The 20168-nt window shown below is 41.2% G+C and overlaps 1 protein-coding gene across 8 annotated transcripts in view; it reads right to left on the reverse strand.

Annotated features, from left to right (window-relative positions):
* Positions 1–12930: 12930 nt before the first annotated feature.
* WDFY3 (WD repeat and FYVE domain containing 3) overlaps positions 12931–20168 on the reverse strand; it is a 298737-nt gene continuing 291499 nt past the window's right edge. For all 8 annotated transcript variants that reach the window (XM_063663839.1, XM_063663844.1, XM_054484306.2 and 5 more), the window contains 4 exons: positions 19534–19857; positions 18783–18894; positions 17824–18021; positions 12931–13631 (listed from right to left, as the gene is read on the reverse strand). In XM_063663839.1, the coding sequence (XP_063519909.1) occupies positions 13508–13631; positions 17824–18021; positions 18783–18894; positions 19534–19857 (758 nt within the window). In that variant the 3' untranslated portion in view covers positions 12931–13507. The remainder of the gene's footprint in view (positions 13632–17823; positions 18022–18782; positions 18895–19533; positions 19858–20168) is intronic.

Here is a 20168-nt window from a genome sequence, read left to right on the forward strand (position 1 = left end):
TGAATTGTAGACTTGATGATTTTTACACTAAGTTAATTATGTATCAAAGTTGTTAAAATATCTGATTGGAGAATCTGTAATGATGGGATAGGGTGAGCAGGCAGGGATGGGATGGGGGAGTATTCTAGGACCGGGTATGGGACAGGGAAGGGCTGCCAGCTGACCTCAAATGGGAACCCCACAATAGGTCCAGTAGCCCCTCCTGGATCCGTCTGCTAGGCAGGGTTGAGGGGTGGGGGCTTCCCTGGAATATTTCATCCTCCCCAGTTAGGCTGGACTAGGAAAAGGAGGGGAAGAGGCTTTCTTCTCTTGCATTGCTACGAAGACCCTGTGGCTTCTATCCTGGGGTGCTGGGTGGGTGATTCCATAGGCAGAGGATGCCTTGCTCAAGGTAACTTCAAGGAATGAGGAACTTTCAAAGTTTAAGACCAAACCCTAGGCTGGGTGTGGTGGCTCACACCAGTAATTCCAGCACTTTGGGAGGCCAAGGTGGGAGGATCGCTTGAGTCCAGGAGTTTGAGACCAGCTTGGGCAATATAATGAGACCTCATCTATTAAAAAAAAAAATTAACTGGGCATGGTGAATGTGGTTCCAGCTACTCAGGAGGATGAGGCAGGAGGATGGCTTAAGCCTGAGAGGTCAAGGCTGCAGTGAGCTGTGGATAGCGCCACTGCACTCCAGCCTGGGTGAGAGAGACCCTGTCTCAAAAAATAAAATAAAGAATAATAAAAACCAAACCCCAGTGAGCATTTCAAGCGCATGTGTTCAGGCATATGGTATATGAAAGCTCAAATTCAACCCAAGAAAGATGATGTAAGATGTTTACAAAAACAGATTGCATTACAGTTGAGGGCAAGCCAAGGGCTGCCTCTAATTCCTTCATTCAACACATTTATTGAGCAGCCACTCTGTCAGATACAGTTTTAGAACTCCATGCAGCAGTGAGTGAAACAGACAAAAGTATCCGTGGTCATGTAGCTTACACTTTGCTAAAGAGACACAAATAAATAGTAGCATAGCACATTGTGGAGGGTTTCAGAGAAGGGTGATTATGAGAAAGTCAGAGGGAGGGAAATTGCAATTGTAAATACTGTAGGTTGGTCAGGGGAGGCCTCACTTACAAGGTGACATTTGAGGAAAGACTTGGAGAAGGTGAGGGAGGAAGAGGAGCACACCTGGAGTAGGATCCTTGCAGGTAGAGGGCAGAGCCAGGGAATGGCCCTGCGGCAGAGGAGGCCCCAGCCCAGGATGGAGCAGGAGGTGTGAGGGGTAAGAAGCTGAGGAGCCCTGCAGGGCTTGACACAGAATGGGCAATTGCAGCACATGCATAGTGACTGCTGTGTCACAAAACCCAATCACAACACCCAATCCTCAAACTAAGGGGGGAACGATGTTAAGGAGAATTCACTCACAGTATATCACAGCAAACATAAAGGCTGGACAAGAGTCCACATTTAAAAGAGGAAGAGGAAAATCAATGGCATGACACCTATGCAAAAGGCAGGCAGGCAAGAAGGCAGGACAAAAGTTTGCAAAAGACCAGAAATGCAGTGGCGGGTCAGGGGGTGGGGGCAGTGGAATGAACAAGGGGGAATAGGGGAGAACCTTTAGGAAGGCCTGGTATCATACAACAGTCATTCAAAAAAGGACAAAGATGAGATAACAATGATATGAAAATGTGGAGTGCAGAGCAAAGAAAACATATTGTGGAAGAAAGTATTACTGAATTAGAAACAGTAAGGAATGGAATACCCTTGCTGAAAATCTAATTACAGACACCTGCATGAAGGCAAGCCTCTCATTTATAGGCCGGAAAGTTCTTGGAGAGGGTACTTACATCATTTTAAAAAATCATCTTCAAGGCCCAGCTAAGTATGTATTAGCACAAACACAGATTGCTACCTTAGAAGGAAAAAGACATCCACATTCGCAGATTTGAACTTGAACCATAGCACACTTGATAACACTGCTTTAGGAGAACTTTGTTTCTTTTTTCCTCTTGGCAGAATTGGCCAGCAGCACACTCAAAGGATCCTCAAGTTTATAACCAAAGGCTGCTTAGTTGACCTTTGCTCCATGGTGGATTTCTTGAGAATCAGTTTGCAAAGGAGCAGCTTCCTTTTATGAAGGGAAACTTTACGCAGGGAAATCACATTTTTAGGATATAACTTTTGTTTGAAGTTTGTAGTAGGGCCTGAGGGCAAGATCCTAAACAAGTTGTTTTTCTTTAACTCTGTCCTCTGCACTGGAATGCAGCTTGCAACTCTTCTTTGCCTTTGTTGAGCAGGAAGCATGACAGCTGAAGGCCAAGGTTGAAGTTCCGATGCTTTATCTTCTTGATAAAGAAGGGCATAATTATGCACAGATAATATTGAAATGACATCCAAAGTACACTTGCACTGTAGTCACCTAAAAGAAAATTGGGAAATACTAACTGGGAGCTGTTTGTTAAGAGCCTTGGCCTGGGTGTCAGAGGCTTAGGAGCAGAGCTGGGAATTCTACTTAAAAAGCCTACTTTGGACTTGATGACTTTGAAGAGCCCTTCCCGCTGTAGCATTCTGCCTCCTGTATATCTGACTGAAGGTGAACTCCCTGCCACTGGCGTTCATTTGGCATTCAGATGTTTCAGTGCATCATCCCTTTTATGTTCGTATTTCCAAGTTAACACTGGAATGTACTGACAACACATTTGTCAGGCACTACCCTTCATATATATATTACCATATCGAATCCTTATAACAATTCTCTGGGGGCAGGTATCCTAATACAAATTTTCCATATAAGGAAACTCAGACCTAGAGTGACTAAGTCACTCACCTGAGAGCACACAGTAAGTGGGAGAATGGGAGCTTAGCCCCTAGACTGACTCTCCTGATAGTTTATTATACTATTTAGAACTGTATCTAATGTTGAAAGATTCGTATTAGCAGTTTCTTTTACATTATCAAAATTTTAGAGTCTTGAATAGAATAATAATGTGGTTTTAAAAGTCCTTATTTGAAACCCCAACATGCTTTTGAGCTGTAGAGGTGGTATCCCAGTAGCTGGGGGTAGCTGCCAAAACACTTCAGTGTGATAGGGCCTGGTCTTGCTCCCGGGAGGTTTCAATGGGAGCCCAGTTGAAAGCACTGGATTAGTGATTAGGAATATCATTACTGAATGAGATTGCATGCATGCTACCTTACAATTTAGGTAGCCTCATCTCATGTCTTCTTCTTGGACCAGTGGTTCTCAAGGGGTTTCCAGGCCCCCAGGAGTCCTGAGACCCTTTTAGAGGGTCTGCAAGGTTTTAATAGTACTACTAAAACACTACCCTTTTCGCTGCATTGATATTTTTACTGAGATACAAAAGCAGTGGGTAGAACTGTTGGAACCTTAGTATGGTGGCACCAAACCACTAGTAGTAGTGATCATATTCTTCATAACCAAACACTTGCAATAAAAACACAAGTGCCTCTTTGACTTAAGAATGACCTTGGAGAAGCAATAAAAATTATTACTTTTATTAAATCTTGGCCCTTAAGTAGAGTGACACAAGATGAGAAGTACCCATAAAGCACCTGCATACTGAAGTACAACATTTGTCTCAAAGAGAAGCACTTGTGTGACTGAATTGTGAGCTGAACTCTCTGCCTTTCTCATGGAATACTATTTTTATTGAAAGGACAACTGACAAGCTACGGTTCTATGGGTGGTATGTTCTCAAATATTAACAAAGTGAGCCTATCCCTTCAAAGAAAACAGCAGACAGAACTTATTGCCAATGATAAAATTTTAGGTTTTAAGCAAAAATAAGAATTTTTGGGAGAATTTGTGTCTGTCACTGTGACTTAAAATTTTCTGATACTGCTGGTGGTATTTTAATGTATATGATAATGTGATTTTTTGATATTATATAATGAAATATGTCAACATTTAGAAGTTCTACATATACTGTTTCTGTCTCTGGTGCTTGAATCAGGATTTAAAAATAATTTTCTAAATGATCAATGCATGATGCTGTAAAATTTTGGATGTGTAAAAAAATAAATTCAAAGTGCAAGATAGACCCATGGATTTTAATGTCATAATATGAAAAGTTCATTGGCATCATTTCAGAGTCCACATAGTAATTAATCTTTAAGAAACTTAAACTATTAAAAAACTTAAAACTATTATCTTTAAGAAGCAATGATCTGAAAAAGCAATTATAATATTCCAGCTCGAAAAACTGAAAGCCTTTCCTTTAAGATCTGGAACAAGACAAGGATGCCCACTTTCACTGTTACTCAACATAGTGTCCTAGCTGGAGCAATCAGAAAAGAGAAAGAAAAGGCATCTAAATTGGAACAGAAGTAGTCAAATTATTCTTGTTTGCAGATGGTATGCTCTTATATTTGGGAAAACCTAAAGACTCCACTAAAAAAAATTAGAACTGATAAATTCAGTAAAATTGCAGGATACAAAATCAACATGCAAAAATCAGGAGCATTTCTATATGCCAACAGTGAACAATATGAAAGAGAAATCAAGAAAGTAATCCCATTTACAATAGCTACAAATAAAGTAATATACCTAGGAATAAACTTAACCAAAGAAATAAAAGATCTCTACAATGAAAACTGCAAAAGACTGATGAAAGAAACTAAAGAGGACACACAAAAAATGGAAATATATTCCATGTTCATGGAATGGAAGAATCAATATTGTTAAAATGTCCATACTACCCAAAGCAATCTACAGATTCAATGCAATTCCTATCAAAATATTAATGACATTCTTCACAGAAATAGAAAAAATAATCCTAAAATTTAGGTAGAATCACAAAATACCCAGAATAGCCAAAGCCACTGTGAACAAAAGGAACAAAACTGGAGGAATCACATTACCTGACTTCAAATTACAACTACAGAGCAATAGTAACCCAAACAGCCTTGTTCTGGCATAAAAACAGACACATAGCTCAATGGAACAGAATAAAGAATCCAGAAATAAAACCATACATCTACAGTGAACTCATTTTTGACGAAAGTGCCAAGAACATATATTGAGGAAAGGACAGTCCATTCAATAAATCCTATGGGAAACTAGATATCCATATACGGAAGAATGAAACTAGACTCCCTATCTGTCACTATATACAAACATCAAATCAAAATGGATTAAAGATTTAATTCTAAGACCTAAAACTATTGAGAGGTGACAGCGTGCTGGCAGTCCTCACAGCCCTCGCTCGCTCTCCGTGCCTCCTCTGTCTGGGCTCCCACTTTGGCGGCACTTGAGGAGCCCTTCAGCCCACCACTGCACTGTGGGAGCCCCTTTCTGGGCTGGCCAAGGCCGGAGCCGGCTCCCTCAGCTTGCAGGGAGGTGTGGAGGGAGAGGCGCGAGCGGGAACCGGGGCTGCGGCGGCGCTTGTGGGCCAGCTGGAGTTCCGGGTGGGCGTGGGCTTGGCGGGCCCCGGACTCGGAGCAGCCGGCCGGCCCTGCCACCCCGGGCAATGAGGGGCTTAGCACCCAGGCCAGCGGCTGTGGAGGGTGTACTGGGTCCGCCAGCAGTGCCAGCCCACCGGCGCTGCGCTCGATTTCTCACCCGGCCTTAGCTGCCTTCCCGCGGGGCAGGGCTCAGGACCTGCAGCCCGCCATGCCTGAGCCTCCCACCCACTCCGTGGGCTCCTGTGCAGCCCGAGCCTCCCCGAGGAGCGCCGCCCCCTGCCCCACGGTGCCCAGTCCCATCGACCATCCAAGGGCAGAGGAGTGCAGGAGTGCGGGTGCGGGACTGGCAGGCAGCGCCACCTGCAGCCCGGGTGCGGGATCCACTGGGTGAAGCCAGCTGGGCTCCTGAGTCTGGTGGGGATGTGGAGAACCTTTATGTCTAGCTCAGGGATTGTAAATACACCAATCAGCACTCTGTATCTAGCTCAAGGTTTTCAAACACACCAATCAACACCCTGTGTCTAGCTCAGGGTTTGTGAATGCACCAATCGACACTCTGTATCTAGCTACTCTGGTGGGGCCTTGGAGAACCTTTATGTCTAGCTCAGGGATTGTAAATACAACAATTGGCACTCTGTATCTAACTCAAGGTTTGCAAACACACCAATCAGCACCCTGTGTCTAGCTCAGGGTTTGTGAATGCACCAATTGACACTCTGTATCTAGCTACTCTGGTGGGGACTTGGAGAACCTTTGTGTCCACACTCTATCTAGCTAATCTGGTGGGGACTGGAGAACCTTTGTGTCTAGCTCAGGGATTGTAAACGCACCAATCAGCGCCCTGTCAAAACAGACCACTCGGCTCTACCAATCAGCAGGATGTGGGTGGGGCCAGATAAGAAAATAAAAGCAGGCTGCCGGAGCCAACAGTGGCAACTCGCTCGCATCCCCTTCCACACTGTGGAAGCTTTGTTCTTTCGCTCTTTGCAATAAATCTTGCTACTGTTCACTCTTTGGGTCCACACTGCCTTTATGAGCTGTAACACTCATGGCGAAGGTCTGCAGCTTCACTCCTGAAGCCAGTGAGACCACGAGCCCACCAGGAGGAACAAACAACTCCAGACGCGCCGCCTTAAGAGCTGTAACACTCACCGCGAAGGTCTGCAGCTTCGCTCCTGAGCCAGTGAGACCACGAACCCACCAGAAGGAAGAAACTCAGAACACATCCGAACATCAGAAGGAACAAACTCCGGACACGCCACCTTTAAGAACTGTAACACTCACCGCGAGGGTCCGCGGCTTCATTCTTGAAGTCAGTGAGACCAAGAACCCACCAATTCCAGACACACTATGAAGCTGCTAGAAGAAACCATTGGGGAAACTCTCCAGGACTTTGGTCAGGGAAAAGATTTTTTGGCTAAGACCTCAAAAGCACAGATAACCAAAGCAAAAATGGACAAATGGGATCACATCAAGTTAAAAAGCTTCTGTACAGCAAAGGAAATGATCAACAAGTGAAGAGGCAACCCACAGAATAGAAGAAAATATTTGCAAACCACCCATCTGACAAGGGTGGTTAATAATCAGAATATATAAGAAGCTCAAACAACTCGATAGGAAAAAAAATCTAATAATCCTATTAAAAAATGGGCAAATGATCTGAATAGGCATTTCTCAAAAGAAGACATACGAATGTCAAACAGGTATATGAAAAAATGCTCAACATCACTAATCATCAGAGAAATGCAAACCAAAACCACAAGGAGATATCCTCTCACCCCAGTTAGAATGGCTGTTATCCAAGAGACAGGCAAGAACAAATGCTGGTGAGGACAGAGAAAGGGGAACCCTCCTACACTGTTGGTGGGAATGTAAATTAGTACAACCACTATGGAGAACAGTATGGAGGTTCCTAAAAAAACTAAAAATAGAACTGCCATACGACCCAGCAATCCCACTACTAGGAATATACACAAAAGAGAGGAAGTCAGTATATCAAAGAGATATCTGCCCTCCCATGTTTACTGCAGTACTATTCGCAATAGCCAAGATTTCAACTCAACCTGAGTCTATCAACAGATGAATGGATACAGAAAATGTGGCACATATACACAATGGAATACTATTCAGCCATAAAAAATGAAATACTATCATTTGCAACAATATCGATGGAATTAGAGGACATTATGTTAAGTGAAATAAGCTAGGCAAATTAAAAAAAAGGACATTTTGCATGTGCTCACTCATTTGTGGGAGCTAAAGATTAAAACAAGCGAACTCATGGAGAGAGTAGAATGACGGTTGCGAGAGGCTAGAAAGAGTAGCAGGGAGGAGGGTGGAAAGTGGAGATGTTTAGTGGGTATAAAAATATAGTCACATAGAATGAATAAGATCTAGTATTTGATAGCACAACAGGGTGACTCCAGTCAACAATTTACTGCATATTTTAAAATATCCAAAAGGGTGGAATTGGAATGTTCCTAACACAAAGGGACAATAAATGCTTGAGGTGGTAAATTCTCTATTTACTTTGATGTGACTATTATACATTGTATGCCTGTATTAAAATATAACATGTACCTCATAAATATATACACTTATGAGCCCATAAAAATTAAAAATATTCACCCCCTTTTCAACCAATACATGTGTAAGGTTGGATTTTCTTCATGCTTCAACCAAAACAAAGTATATTCCTGATGTTACTATAGTAGGGGTGCAATAGACATACTTTTCACAAAATGATAGCTGGAGAACAAAGCTCAGGAAATGAGCCAAAACCATGCAGATTTGTCTTTTTCCATAAATCCAGTCAAAACAAAGTATCACAACAGATGGAATGCAGAAGCAGACTTCAGAATCCACCTGTCTTCTATTGAGCCAGACATTAAAGAGATTTGCAAAAAGTTGTAAATTTGCCAAAAACACCTTTTTTTTTTTTGTTTGGAAAAGATTTTTTTTTTTTGGAGACGGAGTCTCACTCTGTCATCCAGGCTGGAGTGCAGTGGTGTGATCTCGGCTCACTGCAACCTCCGCCTCCCGGGTTCAATTCATTCTCCTGCCTCGGCCTCCCAGGTAGCTGGGATTACAGGCGCGTGCCACCATGCCTGGCTAATTTTTTAGTAGAGACGGGGTTTCGCCACGTTGGCCAGACTGGTCGTGAACTCCTGACCTCAGGTGATTCGCCGGCCTCAGCCTCCCAAAGTGCTGGGATTACAGGTGTGAGCCACTGCACTCGGCTGTAAAAGACTTTTTATAGAAATATGTAATTTATGTTAATACATCATGGTCTTATCATTGTTATTTTAAATGAGTTGACATATATATTTTAAATCTCAGTTTTAATTTCTAATACAATGACTACTGATAGATATAAACCAAATAAGCAAAAGCTGTTCGGTTCCTTGAAAATTTTTAAGGATCAAAGAGTTCTCAGACCAAAAAGTTTAAAGAAGCACTATCTTAGACCATTCCCATCCTCACAGGCAACTACTGATGTAGGAAAACCCTATGGAGAGAGTGAGCGCTAAAACAAAAGGCTTCCTAAATTCCCAAGCTGGTTAGAACTGAAGCCTCAGTGGTAATTCCTAATCAGGGATCTCCAAAACACCATGCTACTGTGGTAGCTTGGCTTGGTGCTGTCTCTAGCAAAAGTAAAAGAAAAAAAAAGAGCTTTATAATAGGTGGGAGGAAATGAGAATATTCATAAAGCAAAGAGACTAACCAAGTGCTGGGCCAAGTCCATCAAATGGTCAACAGTGAGGCGTGGAGGGAAAATTCTGTTGAAGATGAGAAGCAAATGGCAGACAAGGGACTCACGGAAAATCATTTGCATGTTTGTTCTTTTAAACTCTGAATTTCTGCATCTGAGAATTCTGCAGTGTCCATTCTTGACTGCAACCCGTCACTAGAACTGTAAGTAATAAAGCATTAATAACATGGGAGCTGCTCTAAGCTTTCTCTTTTACCATTTTTAAAAAAATTTTTAAAGAAATTGCCACTGTTTTAGTTCTTGGCATTCCTTCATCTTCTGCCACTCAAGTACAGTTGCAGTGAGGTAAAATTTGTAATAAGCAAAACATACTCAAATTTGGGGCTCTGCTGTTCAAGCTTAAAATGAATTTAGTATCTTTATAAAGAGGAAAATTAAAATCATCAAAACAGCCTAAATAAACTTAAAAACTCTTCTTTACAGAAAGGCTATTTTAAAACCAAACAAGCTGATAACAAGAACAATGGATTGTGAGTTCTAACACTCTCAGATTGAAGGCTGAACTGGAAAGACCAGCTGCTAACAGCGGCTGCTGCAGCTCCAGATGAGGGGCAGGACACTGGAATATTCCTTATGTGACTATAGTATGGGTGCAAGAGACACATATATATATATACACACTGTTGCTTACTTTTCACAATATTTTGGCTGGAGAATAAAGCTCAGGAAAAAAGAGCCAAAACCATGCAGACATGTCTTTTTCTACAGGTCCAGTCAAATTTGAGGGTCACATCTCCCAGAAGGGGCTTGCTTCTCCTTACTGCCATCCACATACACTCATTAGCCCTGAGAATCCAGCACAATTGAGAAGCTCAGACTGCAGAAAGCCTGATTTTTAATGATGAGTCAAACTAGAACTGGAACTGGAAACTTAACAGCCAATACTTCTACAATCTTACGCAGGTGCTTCTGAAAGTATTTACAACTAGAAAAGAACTACATAAAGTTAGGGAGTTATTAGATCTGTTTTTCCTTCCCTGAATAACTGACTTAACAACTTTTCTTTTTCTTTCTTTTGATGGTAAATAGTAGGTATTTATTTGAAATGAAAAAAAATTACTTAAGTACCTGGACTATTGCATTTAATCATGTATTGTAATTGTGTTACTCTACCTTTTTGCATCAGAGACAAATATACAATGAACATTCAGATATCACAGATTGCACACTAGATAGTAATTCTTCAGGTCTTTTACATAACCACCAAGAAACAGATATTGGTTTCTGCAATATAGTATAAAAGTCCACAATCAATCCAGTCTTAGCCAGTATCTTCAATTTACTTCTGTTGCTGTACAAATAATTGGCCATTACTAGGGCTTACAAGTTAATAACAGGACAAAAAATATACATTGCACTGACACAAAAAGTCAGCTGTGTTAATAGTCATGCAACAAGTAACCAAACTTGCTGAAATTAAAAATACTTTCTAAAAACAGTTTTAACGGCATAAATATTTTATACACAGTTCATTTACCAAAACAAAATGTATTTAAATGATACAAAGCAAAAATAAGTTTCTACCAACTTTATACATAAGAAAGTGCAAAATAACTTATCTAGAGTGTTTTGCTATTATCCAGACGGATGGCTGCTATGGGCAGCTATTCTCTTCTTCAAAAGCATGACATTACAGTTGCACACTACACAAAAATGTTAGAATACATGGATGAACAAATGAACAGGTGGATGGATGAATGAACAAACTACAAAGATCAGGCAAGAGCCCTATGAGGTACTCTCAGAAAAAGAATGCACACCACACTAAGGTAGATGTACATGTTGACAATAGATGTTGGTAAATAAATTTACATGGAACACAGAAAGATATCCAGAGAAATAATTAGTTTATGTATGTGAGTGTACTTGTATGTGTGAGTGATTCTGTTGATTTCTGCATTAGAGGCAAAAAGAAAAGAAACCCGATTGAACAAAACAGTTGCCCACAGCACCAGCTGCCAGAGGAAATACTACCATGAGGGTTTTGGTTTCCACCTTCTAGTTACGGAAGTTCTGTTAGAAAGTTAGTAATGGAAGTTGTGTCAGAAAGTTTAGAAGTGTTCATCCCATATAGTTTCCTATTACAAAGAGGAATAACCTTTAAGTAACTACACACACACATTCATATATTCAAGTCTTTAAAGAACACCTCTGCCACTGGTTATGTTATGGGGTAAACATGATTCATGGACAAAAGGAGGACGCTTCTTTTAAAAAGTGTAGAATAACACTGCTACAACTCATCTAGAGGGCCAGACAGGGGCAAGGCCCACAGTTACATAATAGCACAATTTCTGCAACTGTTGAACATCAGCATTATTTATTAGAATTGAAGATGGTGATGGGGGAGGGAGAGTGTGGGGGGAGTAAGACACAGAAAGGAAAACAGAACACAACTTTTCTTTAAGTTAAAGTATTAATGCCGATAATCCTTTTATTAACAAGTATATTTGAACTTTTAGAAATGGAAGTGTTTTAATCAATTTTGATATGTAATCATAAATAGACTGTAGGCTCAAACCCAGGTAAATAAAGATTTAAATTTAGTAAGCGTAAGGCACTAAAGCAGCCTTTCTATTTTCTCTTGGAGACCTAGTTATCATATCAGGAAGAACAAATTTGTTCTTAAGCTGGTTTCAGCCCATCAGGTACAAGATCACCATTGTACCAAATGCCTATTTTTGAATGCATGTGCATATATGTGCATTTTAGTACATAAGTGTGCCTCTCACCAGGGCCTAAAGATGGAAAATTGGAAAAGCCAAAGCTGCTGTCCTTTGCATGATGCCTCTGTGAGGGTGTGAAGGCCTTTCCTTTCACACCTGTGAAGGTGTGAAGGCCTATCTTGGGCCGTTAATGATTCTACATTTTTCAAATCACAGGGCTTTTAGAATTGTTCTAATATTATCACTAAGTTTCTGAAAATGTTAAAATCTAGATTGTTTCATTTTTTAATATATATATTATATATATATGTACATAACACACATTTAAAAAAATCCCACCACCAAGCCTTTTCTCTGTAAACTAATCTCTTAGCCCCTTCCAGCTTTAATCCCCCTGGATTTGTGTGTTCTGTATCCAACTAGTAGAACAAATTAAATAACTAAATATTAAAATACTGTAATTATATTCATAGCAAAAACAAAAAAATAGACATTGATACAGTATAAATCTCACTGTTTTCAGGTAGATGACATTAAATGGTAAAGGTTAATTTTAAGCAGTTCTGACATGATTCAGTTTTACAACAAAGTTTATATGTTAATTCTGTACACTTCTTTCCTTTTTTTACCCCTTGTTTGAAAATAAGCTATAGTAGAACATCAGTGTCACCAAAGACACATACTTATTATGTTCTATGCAAGATAAGCTAATTTTGGGTTACATGCAAATATATTTCCATTAGTTGAGACAGGGCTGTTTCCTGCACTACATTGGTCATCTGACCACCTTTCTGCAATGCTAAGAAGGTATTCTTTGACCAAACAGCAGTCCACATATATAAGGGGCCCTGTTTATGTAGGAACAACACTGAGGTGGTGCGTAGCCAGGTACAAGACGCCCAAATATTTCCAGTTTATCTTATGGCTGGACTCCTATTCTCCCACACTGTTTCCTAAAGAAGGTCCACATTATTTTGGTTACTAGCCTAGTTTAAGTGGAGATACTGTGGGCAACTTGAAAGAAATGACATCAGGCACACAGGCTGAGCTTGAAAGGAAAAAAAGACCACAGATAATGTCTTTGGGGATTTAAAAAAACATATTTATAATTAATTGGTAAGTGAGGGATGTCAGACAAACCATAAGTAGTTCATTGAGTTAGTGGTTTAGTTTGAAGTTTCATGTTACAGGCAGTTAAGTCCTTATTTAGAAAAAAGGCCTTTTATATCTATTTACAATATACATAGTTACTTGCAAAGAAGTCAGATTTACAACCATTTTCTAAAAGCCTTTTTTGTTGTTGGTTTTTCCAAATAAGGATGAGTAGCTCTATAAAAATGAGATGCAAGAAAAGAGAGTTAATAAGTGAGGATTTTTCTCTTGGAGACAGCTACTGTCATCAGGGAGAACTGGAGATCGAAAGTGTTGCTCCTAGGAACCACCTCATATTCTTCTTGTGCTGTTCACCTGAATCGCGTCTGCCCCATTCCTGTACTCTACACCCGTTTTATTCAATGATCCCTTTGAATTTTAACACTTCAAACACGTGGTATGAAGAGATGTGTAAACGGAGACTGTTTGCAATGCCTTCCAAGCTGGGACAGGAGAATCGGGAAGGGGTCTATAGACCATGGTCTCCACTCAGCTTGTTGAATCTTCAACAATTTCGAGGCCCATCTTCTGAACCTCTCTCATGCTGTAAGTTATAATAACAGTTCTGACAAACACGCACCGGGGATGAGATTTTCAAGCGTTTGATTTCAGATTGAAATCGACTGCACCTAAAGGAAAGGAAAAGTCAATTAATTATAGGTCTTCTCCATGCTTGATCATGGGCACCGGAATCATTAATAATCGAATGGAAAGCTTGCAGTAAAATGCCAAAGGCCATACTGCTTTGTGTTGTGTGGCTGAACAAGGACTAAAAGGAAAGCTGTATTATTTGTTTCAGTCTATGAAGAAAAGCAGTATTAAACCAGGGAAGCTATTTCTTTGACTGACGAGAATTAAAAAAACGAAAACAAAAAACAGAGTTAAGATTTTCCTATACAATGAGGCCAAGGTGTCTGAACAGCGATGTGAGGCCATTCTACCTGTATAGACTAATTCTCATGGCCTATAAGCTTGGGAGGTATGTCAATGTCTTTACTTGGAGCTTGACATATTTCTCTTGGAAATCAGAAAAACTCACTAGTGGAAATTAGAAGACTCACTAATGAGTATCTATTTTCAAGAGAATTACTAATGACTCATTAGTAAGTCTTCTAATTTCCAAGAGAAATATGAGTTTGATCACTATCAAGTTCCATTGTACTTTTAAACATTTTGATTGATCCACTCTTTAATCATTTCTTAAACAGTTAGACTGGCTTTCCTTTTCCAGTCCCAACACCCTCATTTCCTATTTATCTTGCTAGAACTGTTTGAAGAAGACTATTCTTAAGAGATGTTCAAATTCTTTAAGAAGTATTCAGAGTTCCTATTCCTGGAATAAAGCCAGGTGTGACTCAGGATGTGGTATTAAATCACTTTAGGCTTGGATTTTCAGAAGATTGAAATGGAAATGAAAAAAAATTTTTTTTTGGTAGGGATGGGGTCTCACTACATTGTCCAGGCTGTCCTCAAACTCCTGGCCTCAAGTGATCTTCCTGCCTTGACCTCCCAAAGTGCCGAGACTACAGACATGAGCCACTGTGCCTCGCCTTGAAATGGAGATTTATGTTTAGTCCATTAATCTACCAGTAAAAATGTCCAGAGAGTAAATTAAGTACTATAAGCTTATGGGTTTAAAGGACTGTCACTGGACCTCTCAGAACCCTCAGGAGTGTCAACAGCTCTCAGCCACAGAGACCACAGGCTGTGTGTTCTGGAAAGCACTTCCTTCTGTGCCTGCTTCATCAGAACTTATCACTGTTCGGTCAGTTTCCAATAAAGCTTCCATCCAACATTTAATAGCAATGGATAATTTAAAGAATTACCTATATTTAAACAATATTTTGAAAATTAAACACTACAAAGAACAGATGTGTGCCAGCATACATACGGGAGTGCTAGTACAAATCACTAGATTAATATGATGGGTGTGGAGGCTGAAAACTGTAATCCCAGCACTTTAGGAGGCTGAGGCGGGGGTACTGCTTGAGCCCGTGGCTTTGAGACCAGCCTGGGGAACATAGTGAGACTCTATCTCTACAAAAAATACAAAAATTAGCCAGGTGTGGTGGCTCTTGCCTATAGTCTCAGCTACTTGGAAGGCTGAGGTGGGAGGACTGCTTGAGCCTGGGAGATCAAAGCTGCAGTGAGCTGTGATTGTGCCACTGCACTCCAGCCTGGGTGACAGAGGAAGACCCCATCTCAAGAAATATATATATATAGGCTGGGTGCGGAGGCTCATGACTGTAATCCCAGCACTTTGGGAGGCCGAGGTGGGCAGACCACAAGGTCAGGAGTTCGAGACGAGCCTGGCCAATATGGTGAAACCCCGTCTCTACTAAGAATACAAAAATTAGCCAGGCATGGTGGTGCACGCCTGTAGTCCCAGCTACTCAGGAAGCTGAGGTAGAAGAATCGCTTGAACCCAGGAGGCGGAGGCTGCAGTGAGCCGAGATCGTGCCACTGCACTCCAGCCTGGGTGACAGAGTGAGGCTCTGTCTCAAAAAAAAAAAAGAAAAAAAAAGATATATATATGTCTAGCAGCTGTGTGCTTTGAAAGGCCTGCTCTATAAAACCGATTATGGGTTTTTAAATTTATTATCTATTTTTTTGAGATGGAGTCTCGCTCTGTTGCCCAGGCTGGATGGAGTGCAGTGGCGTGATCTTGGGTCACTGCAACCTCTGTCTGCTGGGTTCAAGTGATTCTCTCGCCTCAACCTCCTGAGTAGCTCACCACCACACCTGGCTAATTTTTGTATTTTTAGTACAGACAGGGTTTTGCCATGTTGGCCAGGCTGGTCTCAAACTCCTGACCTCAGGTGATCAGCCCACCTCAGCCTCCCAAAGTGCTGGCATTACAGGCATGAGCCACTGTGCCCGGTCCCATTATAGGTTTTATAGAGCAGGCCTTTCAAAGCACAGAGCCACTAGACAGAATCCTCTGCCAGCCTCACAGAAACTCCCACAGGAAATGGCTGGCTGCAACCTTTTAGGTCCCTCATCTTGAACCAGACTGCCCAGCAGAAAAGGTTTAAGGAATCAAATTATGGAACACCTGTTTTGCCAGACTCTGAACTTGGTGCTTTACAACACTCATATATGTGATCTAATTTAATTCTCTCAAAGCTCTAAGAGGACTGGTCTTCTTACTCACATTTACAGATGAAGAAACCAAAGCTCAGAGAGGCTCGGTAACTTGCTGGCATTACGGCAACAGAAGGTAGCACGATGAGCATTTGGTCAGTGTAAACCCAAAGACTACACCCATACCAGTGCGCCAATGCTGCCTACAAAACCTCAGGAATGGACTCATAATTACACAAGTTGAGAATAATATGCTTTCTATGAAAGCATCTCTGGAGTAAGGCAATATAAGCCTTAAAGTGTACTGTCCGTGGAATCCTTTCTGTTGTCTGGCAGAAAAAGTAACGACTGTGGATGTGTATCTGGGACCCGGGTGTAGGACAGAGATATCAACCAAATCTACAGCCATGGGACCACTGACCTTTCATATGGGGGAGAAATAGATCCTCGCCTCATGTTATACCCCAAAGTAAATTACAAATGAATTAAAGACCTAAATGTGAAAAATAAAACTTTGAAACTTTTAAAAGAAAATAAACAAGATTATCTTTATGATCCTAGGACAGAGAAAGAATTCTTAAGGCACAAAAAAGCAAAAATCATAGAGTAATACATGTGACTACAACCGGTTTAAAAACTTGTAGATGACAGAAAAAACATATACAAAGTTGAAACACAAGCCACAGACTGGCAGAATGTATCTGCAAGATATATAAAAGACAAAGGTGTACAGCACAGAATATATAAAAGAACTCCTCAAGGAAAAAAAAAGGGCAAAGTACCCAAAAGGAAACCCAGATAGCCAACAAACATGAAAAGATGTTGTCTCACTAGCATTGCAAGTTAAAACAACAAAGCACTATTTTTTAGCTATCAGATTGGCAAAAGTGGAAAAAGTCTGGCAGTACCAAGCATGACTAAGAATTTGGAGAACTTTCATGGCCTGTTGGAGGTAGTATTAACTAGCACTACTGTTTTGAAGAGTAATTTGGCAATATCTAATTAAGATCAAGAATAAGTCTGTGTTCTATCAATTTCATTCCATCTCTAGAGGAATTCCAGCTTGTGTATTAGAAGGGCATTTATAGGGATGTGCACTGTAGCATTATTTATAGTACTGATAAAAATAGAAAAAAAAAAACCCTGAGAGGGCATCAAAAGGGAAATAAATGGTGATAAATTCATATAATTAAAATAACCGACAGTAGTTAAAATGAATATATTAGAATAAGATATATATATAAATGGATTTCAAAAACAATGTTGAGTAAGAAAGTTACAGAAGGGCAAAAACAGTATATACTATGTAAAGCTGAAAAGTAAAGCTGAAAACACCAAAATAGTATGATGTAATGTTTACAGAGGCAACACATGTTCCTGAAAGCATAAAAACATAGAGAATGGGTGTGACTGGTGAAAGGTGCAAAGAGGATACTTACAATGTATCTATAGTGTTTATAGGATCATTTCACATACAGGCTTCTAAATTAAATACAATGAAATATTAGCATATGCGCATTGTGTGTCATGGCTGACAAGGTGTTTGTGACTCTTGTATGACAGAAAAATTTCCTAATTGTAGTAATAACGAAGAATAGAAAAAGTGAAGACTGGTTCATACCAACAAGGCATACTGTAGTGCAGACACCAGGGCCAATCAGAACCTGTGTGCAGGGCATAATTAACAACCTTAGAGCTTAATCAATGTAAATTCAAAATGTATATATCTTATCTTACTTCTGGCAGAAGAGCTGACCACAGTTCCTGCAATGGTGTCGTCTTTCTGTGAGTGAAAACCTCACCGAGCAGCCCGAGCAGCTGTCACCGCCTTCATCCTTCACCCAGTGATCAGCAGCAGAACGGCCTGGCTGGTCACTCACAGACCAGCTGAAAACTCGGCCTCGGCTGTCACCAACGAGGATCCTACTGTGATCCCTGCAGGAGACACGACAGAGGAGGTCACTGCACGGAAGGCTTCTGTGATCTCCTTCTTGAGGCTCTCTGGATTTTGGTGGATGTGTGTTTTGGGGTTGGGGCTGGTAAGGGTCCTGGAGAGACCCCTTGATTCACTCAGAGATGTATGTGTAAACAGACAAAAACTGAACTGAGCCCAAATTTACACTTCCATTTCAATTTTCTTTGGATCACCCTTGCTGTATCTTTGAAGAACAGAAAAAGCAGTTTTTCACTTTTTAAAAAAATTCAGAATTTAAATCCAGTGTATGGGCATGGTGGCTCACACCTGTAATCCCAGCACTTTGGGAGGCCGAGGTGGGCGGATCACTTGAACCCAGGAGTTTGAGACCAGCCTGGGCAACACGGTGAAACCTCGTCTCTACAAAAAATACAAAAATTAGCCGGGTGTGATGGTGCACGCCTATAGTCCCAGTTATTTGAGGGGCAGAGGTGGGAGAACTGCTTGAGCCTGGGAGATTGAGGCTGCAGTGAGCTGTGATTGTGCCCCTGACTCTAGGCTAAGTGACAGAGCAAGACCCTGTCTCCAAAAAAAAAAAAGAAAAAAAGAAAAGAAAAATATCCACACACTGACAGCGTTCTTCTTCAAATTTATCTCTTTGAGCTACGTATGATAATACAAATAAAATCTGTTTTCCCCAAAGACTGGGCTGGAGTATGTGGCCCTTGGCTAACCAAACAACTCAGATGGGAAGCGGAGCTGGAAAAAGCCTGACACTTACTTGGAGACGCCCAAGGCAGTGACCTCAGCTGGGTGTGTATTGTCCTTTCGATCAAAGGCTGTGTGCATAGTCAGCTTACTCCTGAACACCAGCTGCCGTTCCCATCGGTACCCTGGAGTGGAGAAGTGGAGGACACAACATTAACTCAACTGAGAGAAGCCAATACTGGGGAGAAATACTCTAAGATGGTGGCCTTAAACTTAGGGTACCTCAACATGCAGCTACAGCAGCTTTTCCAGTTCTCGGCAGCTGCTGCCTTGGTTGAAAGTAAAGCTACCTAGCTTGACATTAACATGGGCCAGGCTGGAAAAACATCTCATTGAAGGGGACAAACTAATGAGAAGGAGAAATTTTCAATGCAAGCAGATGCATCCAATTTCTCTAATTGAGGACCTTGCCTCTAACTCTATTCTGGGCAAAGTTATCTGCAAATGTAGTTTTATTTATTCATTTTTAATTAGCTTCTGTGATTTAATGAGTTGTGAATAAATACAGTTTTTGGTTTGAGGTATTTTTCTTTAAAAGATGCCCAGCATATTGCAAACGCCATTGTAGGATAGAATTTTTAAGTCCACTTTACACTAGAAGAAACGAAGAGGCCTTCTGTGTAAAGAGGCATTCTGTGTGAGTGGCCCAGGTCACAGGGCACATCCAGGGTGGGGCCCAGGGAGAGCTAGACCCCACTGCCTCAATCCACCAACCCTCACACCACATATAAGGAGTCAGAAATAGATACCAGACTTCAAGTTACCAGGTTTCAATCTGCTGTAATTCCGCACCTCAATGGGATTGGGGTGGGGGTGGCTAAGGGGGCCCTGTAGATGGGCTCTGGTCTGGCCGTCTGAATAGTTCACAAATATGAAGCCGTCTTTCTCATCTAGACTGAGCTGGTCGGACCAGCGTCTGGAGTCGTCAGAGCCACTGTCAGTACACCAGGCGGCTGTTGCACGGCAGGAGGCTGCCCGGGGCCTGTGGCTGGTGCTGCTGGGTTGGCTTGGAGTGTCCTTAGGGTCCTGGCTGATGCTTTGCTCATCTGCTTCTGAATCACTGCTGTCCTCGTCTTGGGCTTCCTGCCCTGGGTGAAGCATTGAGAGAATTGGAACATACAGACCCATCAAAGTTACACCCAGCTTTGTTCTGCTAGTATTTTTTTTCTCCCAGTTATAAGCCTCTATAGACATAATATTTTAAGCTAAGTGTAACAAAAAATAAAGTGAGTGCCAGGATTTTTGGCTAGAGTACAGAGAGCAAAGAAATAAAAAAGTTGAATTTCTGAAAGAGTTTATTAAAAACTTTGGCCAAAATCCTTAGCTTGGAATTCAATCTCTCACAATCTGGCCAGAATCTGCCTTTGCCGCACACTCCCTCCTGTGCTGCAGCTAGATG

This window comes from Pongo pygmaeus, chromosome 3 (genome assembly GCF_028885625.2).
Source record: "Pongo pygmaeus isolate AG05252 chromosome 3, NHGRI_mPonPyg2-v2.0_pri, whole genome shotgun sequence".
NCBI lineage: Eukaryota > Metazoa > Chordata > Mammalia > Primates > Hominidae > Pongo > Pongo pygmaeus.